General features: G+C 27.4%; 1 protein-coding gene across 1 annotated transcript in view; it reads left to right on the forward strand.

The window, feature by feature from the left end:
* The window catches only part of LOC108688661, a 343,834-nt gene that overhangs the window by 271,960 nt on the left and 64,831 nt on the right, over positions 1 to 7,043 (forward strand). Inside the window, exon 5 of the mRNA XM_018194993.1 lies at positions 6,430 to 6,557. Within this exon, the coding sequence (XP_018050482.1) occupies positions 6,430 to 6,557 (128 nt within the window). The remainder of the gene's footprint in view (positions 1 to 6,429; positions 6,558 to 7,043) is intronic.

The following is a 7,043-nucleotide window of genomic DNA, read 5'->3' on the forward strand; positions in this document are numbered from 1 at the left end:
CTTAATCTTTTATTTAATGATAATAAAATAGTTATCATAATAACATTCTAAGGTAACTAAGATTTATGTTCTGCATTAACTTTTTTCTGTATTTTTTGATAATTTTCTATCTACGCATACTTTGACATATTATATTATAACAGCTTAAACTTACGAATTTGTGGTTTACTTTCAAAACGAAACCACTGATCCTGTAGAATATTAGGAAACGACGTTTTGAATGTCTGTCGTCGACACTTCTAGCCGTAGAAACTCCTATATCGCTTCGAACCGTCGCCGTTGCAATTTCCTTCGCAGAAGGCTGACTAATTCACGTCTGTACCACTTCGCTTCACTATCGATCCTTTGCATGAATCTCAGTTTGAGTCAGTCTCATCTGACTCAACTGTACATCTCGCAAAGATCACAGTAATCATTTAAATATCACAGTTATCATTTGAATATCAAAATAAAACAATTTAAGTAATTAAAAATAATATATAAGTATTATCACTCTAACACATTGGCTCAATATATAGGATATTTGATATTATAATTATATTAATCGGCGATAAATTCATTGTATCAGACATTTTATTGGTATTTTTTAGTAATATATAACAATTTATTAGAAAATATATGATGTCAGTGTTTGTATGTGTACATACTGAAACTCATAAAATTTCAATAAATTGGTTTCTGGTTAAATTACAAAATGATACAGAATTTTCTTTTCAATTTAGTTCATCGACTATAAATACTCACTCACAAGCTTTACATTAAGAATTAACAGACATTCTGTATAATAAATTAGAAAATTACAGGTATATACATCACAGGTTAAATTCATATTGTCAAGCTGTATTTATAATTTCAGTTCTTTTTTAATATATTTAAGTTATTTTAATCATTTCCATATGTTGCCTATTTCCTCCCAATATGTCATTCATTTGATTAAAACAATGAAGTTAAATTATTTAACTCATTGAAATGTATTAAATTTAATTTATTATCCATTAAGAACATATGTTAACATAAATGTCTACTTTGAAACTAAGATAGATATAGATTGATTTATATTTTAACACAGATGAAGTTAGAAATAACTACATATTATTTAATTTCGTTTGTCAATTGCTTCTTTGATATTTAATAGCGTATTACTCAATACATTTTTCTTTAGCAGCACTTAATGTTAGTAATTATGACTTAACTTAACAATTTATAATTATATTATTTGTTTATATTAATGTTATTTAAAATAAAAAAATACTAGTTTATATTTAATTCTTATACAATTGCGATTGTATACGTTGCGAAGTATACGTTGCATATTATTTTATTTCTATATTTTATTCTGAACTATGTGATTTCTTTCTATATGTATTTAATTCTTTATTCGGATCAATTTTTTACTTTGAAAATCGGTACTCTGTAAGGAATTTCTTGATCATTTTACGAAATTTAGGAAACTTTGGAATTGAAGTTGAATAGAAGCGGTTTTACTTTGAAGAACGAATTGTTCAAGAAGTAAACTTCCTCGAAACAGTTTTCTCGATCTCAATGGAGCGGAAACGAATATACCACTTATCGATTGGATACACCTAAGATGCAGAATCGATGGATTCTTGGGTCAGTGATTTCGATATATGAGGATCATGAATCCCAATTCCATTGTTTCTTATTTTACCCGGTTATGCGCATTCATATTGTTGTGACGCGATTTATTTGCACCAATACAATAGCGTAAACGCGCAGGTCACTGGGTCGCGAAATCCGTTGAAACTTTGCGTTGTGCACCGCAAAGCTTGCAGCTGCCACATGAATGCAATAGCGATCAGGTGTAATGGCAACAAAATAACAATGTATATTATAATAGATAGTATGAAGGAAAGAATAGAAAAATATATATTATTGCAAAATAAAGAAATATCAATACAATCGAAAGTATTTGCAGACTTCTTTTTAAACATTTATATATATATGTATATACCGTTTTCGTACTTCAAAAGTGATACATGAAAAATGTAATTTTCGAGTTATTATGTGAAGTAAAGTTAGTTTACCTTTGCTAATTGATAAAGTAATCTTTATCTAATTTACGAATTAAATAAAGATTACTTTATCAATTATTAAAGGTAAACTAACTTTACTTCACAGTCCGTCCGGCAAATAGTACTTGTGTCGTTTTCAAAGAGATTAGAATAGTTTTTATATGAGTAAGAAGAAGTTTAAAGAAGAAATTATTTTATTTTTAATTTAGTCATTTTAAATATAAATTAATGCTGATATTTCGAGTTGTCATTTTTCATGATTCATTATTTCAGAATTGTAATCATTTTATAGGATATAAAAATTATTACTCATTGCAAAAAGAATGGCTTTTAAAAGTTGTAAAAGGAAAATGATAAAAACGATTTAATTATGTTTCTAAGAATTTTTTTTTTTCTGATATTATTTAATTAGTCAATCATTTTCTGTCATGTTGAAATAGTTTACCTTTCTAAAAAATTTAATTTTTTGAGTTATGTAACTTTTGAAGTAAGGGGAACGATATATATATTTGTAATGCATTCTAATATACATAAATAAGTTTCCATCATCAACTTTAAATTATATAAGTTTCCGTATTTAATTATCTTTCCATTAGTAAGGTTGACTCTCCTACATTTCAAAAGTTATATAATAATTCGCAGTTAGACAATTAACTACATTTTTAATTTAATTAAATATGAAAATGTGCATATTCGTCATTGCATGTTACATTATTTTCATCACAACGCGTTAAAATCGCCATCAAGCAATCAGAATTTATAAAATTATGCGGAGACAAAATGTTGAGTCTAAAAGACCGCCAGATTGGTTTAAAAGATTTAAAAAAGATGATTTTGATGTGAGTAAATTGTGTTGCGAAATATTTTTTCGCACAGTATTCATTTATACTATCAAAATGATAGTAAAAAGTGATAAATTCGAAAAGCAGATAATTTGATTGAAATGTTTGTATCATTTATTAAAATACAAACATTTCAGTCAAATTATTTACTTTTTAAATTTTGCTTTTATAAATAGATATGTTTAAAAAAAAAAACCACGAGAATTTATTTTGTACAGCTAATATTCATTATAAAGAAAAACTGATTGAGTATACAGACATAATTACGAATCAAAGTTTTTTATAAACTTATAAACATATAAACTTAACAAAAATGATCTAACATACAAAGAACATTAAACATTTACATTTTTATGTTATTTATGACAGAAATGTTCATTCATGTTTCAAAATTTAATTAATTACGGTTTCTACAAAAATAATAATAAACAAAATTTAAGTATGATTTTTACAAAGGTAATAATAAATTAAGGCTTTATGGTACAATAAAAATATTTGGCGACTTCATATAGAAAGAAAGAGAAGTCAAACAAAATCACTGGATGCGGAATGAAACGTGACTTGCGTTTTCGTTCTTAGAACCTTTGCACCCTTTGATGCATCTTCCGCTCCCACTCTTATCCCGTCTCTTCAGTTCAAGCTTTGCCATCCGCTCGCTTTTGCCTCCTTTGACCTCTAATTCGAGCAAGATTCACCGTAGCGTGTGTACCATTAACCCAAATAATTTTGAGCTTGAGAGTTTCTACATCGAATTTCCCTTCATTCATTTTTCTTTTACATTTTTATGCATATTTTTTTTCTCTTATTGAGGAAATGATCAGAGTATTGACTATGATATTGACTTAATAAGAAAAATTATATCCGATTCGGATCGAATGTATATTAAACGAGTAAAAATACAAATTTTTTAAAAAAGCAACATGTAAATCAATTATTAGTTGCTGTCACATTAATAGTATTATTATTGTTAATTTGTTAACTTTATTGTGATCCATTTATTGTGCTTGCTTATTATTATGTTTGTTTAAATATTATTAGATATTATTTTTCTTTTAAATATATATTTTGGAAAGTTTAAATCAAATTCATTAATTAAGGTGATAATTACTTTAAAATGCTTAAAAATAATTTTTTCAGACCAATTCTTCCTTTTTTAACATCAAGATGGTCTAATGTAATTCCTTATCATCAGTGAAGTAACCTGAATCGCTCAGTGCATCACTGAGTGCATTGAACTACATCGAGCCGTTACTTCGTGGCGGATTGTCGGTGTGTAGGAAAGGTCCGTTAAGCGTTCTCGTGTAAGTTCGAAAGTCAATTGGTCTGGATTCGCGTAAAGTTTCTACTTTCGACAGGAAGAGGAAGGAAAGAGTTGAGTACATTTCAGTTCCCGATCGGGGTTCTCGCGTCAGATATGAGGCGTAGTGTAACCCGCGATTGACTCTTGCAAAACTAACGAAAGTTTCAACGATGAAGAGAAAAAAACTACGATTTATAGCTTTGACGATCGAAGTTTACCAGTGTATCTATAATTTGCAGAATGCATGCACGTGAATTGGACTGATAAGACAAGAAGAGAATAAGCAAAATTTTACTTTGGCTTTCAAAAGTTTTCTTTTTTTCTTTTTATAACAATCAGTTATGATTGAATGTTTTTTTGTTTTATGTTTTATGTCTATATAATATAGACATAAATATAATATAAATATAAAATATATAATATAGACATAAAAAGTATGAGTGTATAAAAAAGAATTTTCATAGACTTGTGAAAATGATAAATGTATAAAATTTTTGTTTAAAGACGAAGCTGTGTATTTTAAGTAATAGAAGTTTGTATTATTACAATATTCAAGGTTCATTTTTTTATAATATTTACTATCCACAGTAAAGTATAATGTTGAAAAGACAATTTATTTCCTAATAATAAAAGTACGATAATAATAACCCAGACGTGAAATGTTTAAATCTAAATATTATTTAAACAATCTTTACATTTTAATCGGATACATATTTATTTTTCTGTAAAATTTTAAGCCTATAATAATCTTTAATTATAAAGTAATCGTGACAAAGAAATGAGTTAATAATTTTTTTATATTTAATTAAAATTGATTATATCAGATGATTAATTTGCATATATTTAAAATATAAGATTTATATAATATTTTAAAAAAGAAATCTTTAAATTAATTAAATAATTACAAAGTTACAAAAGATTTTAGTTCAAATTTGTATTTTTCTATCTGTATTTTTCTATATAATCCTTGGTGAACGGTAATATAAATTTATGTCTATTAATAAAATTTTTTTAATAACATTTTTTTATTAAAAAAAATTTAATTATACGTATATACGTTTCCAACATCAAACTTTTAAAGCTATTCAAAATAATATATTCTTAAAAATAAGATATTAATAATTATTATTAGTTAAATTTTAAATATGCCATTGTGTGTATATGTACATATAATCATCTTATTAATAATTAATTACGGATAAACCTTTATAAAATGAAATGATTAAAATTGTATATCTTTATTATGTATAAACATATAATATGTTACAGACTTTTATGCAACTATTTTAGCAGTTTCTCGCCGAGTTTTTTTCCCTTATGTTATATTAATTTTCTCGCAATTTAGTAGTTGTATCGAGTTTCTACAAACTGAATTGGAAATTGTATATTTTGTTTTAAAATTTTCTAAGTTATTATATTATAAACAATTTATTATTTACAGTTCGCAAGTTATGTATGTGCGTGCGTGCGTGCGTGCGTGCGTGCGTGCGTGCGTGCGTGTGTGTGTGTGTGTGTGTGTGTGTGTGTGTGTGTGTGTGTGTGTGTGTGTGTGTGTGTATTACATTATGTCACCTAGTAAATAAAAATTGACGATCTGTAAAAGATATGCTATCACTATTAAAGATATGCTATAACCATCGCTTTATAGTATAAAAGTAGCAATCGCTAATTATGCACGTATTGAAATTCCGATATGTATCGCATCGATAATGTCTTGCAATTACCGCGGATTATTGGAACACAGACATGTGCAAAAATAGCGAAATATCGACGATATATACGGTAGCTCGGTGAATATCGGAGTTTGCGTATTTTAATATTTATTAACGGCTATTGGGGACCAGATGTAGGTCGATGTACTTGGCAAAACGCCGATATTTGATGGCCAGTCATTAATCCTTTGCGCGAGGGATTTACACGACCCAAGGCGAAACGGGAATTCATCGCGATTAATTAATAATATTTATATAGCGGTGGGTCACGATTATGCAGCACAGTGATCTGTTATTAACATTATTATACAAATCTTGCATTTAAACGTATGTTACATACGTAGCGTTTTTCATTTATGAAGCTAGCATCTTAATGTGGCCCAGCCTTATTTATTCTGTTATTACTGTATTCACTACTTTGTGTTATTTATTTTTATATATTTTTCATTATTTTCCATATATTTTATATATTAAATTTTTTTACATAATTAATAATTCTTATGCAATATGTAATCACATCTCTTCTTTCGTTACTGTTTCAGAGATGCTTGTCATGATTCCTGGACGCAACTGCGACTATCGCCAATGTTCGGCTGTATATGTCCGAATAATCATATGAAGCGACGATGCGACAAGATCTTCTCGACGGTGAACCATAATCCCTGCGTTGGTGAGTCTAACAATAATATGAAATTCATATTCTCTCTTTCTATCCATGTATTTGTACATACTTCCATCGTACATGTAATTACTTGTGGAATACTAAATTTATATATTCTGTCAGCATACAATAATTGTAATATCGCAATTTAATTGCAAGAAATAGAGATTTAATTTATTCTATTATTGAATACTAAATGCTAATCATACTAAGTCATCGAAAATGTAAATTTATTATTTAGTTTAATAATTGGTATAAATATAATTTGCAAATTTAATGCCAAATGAAAAGTTTGTCAAATTAAATTTTACTATGCAATTACATACACGATTTAAATGCACATCACGTGACGCGTAACTACGTGTACGAGGAATTTCATTTGATAAGTTTTACCTTGAATTGAGATTCAAACATAATATTGTGACATGAATGAACAAGTAATAATTATATTAGCACCTTGTGAAAGGCGATTGTTGATGTTGTGAAGTAATTTTG

Source organism: Atta colombica, unplaced genomic scaffold (assembly GCF_001594045.1).
Source record: "Atta colombica isolate Treedump-2 unplaced genomic scaffold, Acol1.0 scaffold238, whole genome shotgun sequence".
Classification (NCBI taxonomy): domain Eukaryota; kingdom Metazoa; phylum Arthropoda; class Insecta; order Hymenoptera; family Formicidae; genus Atta; species Atta colombica.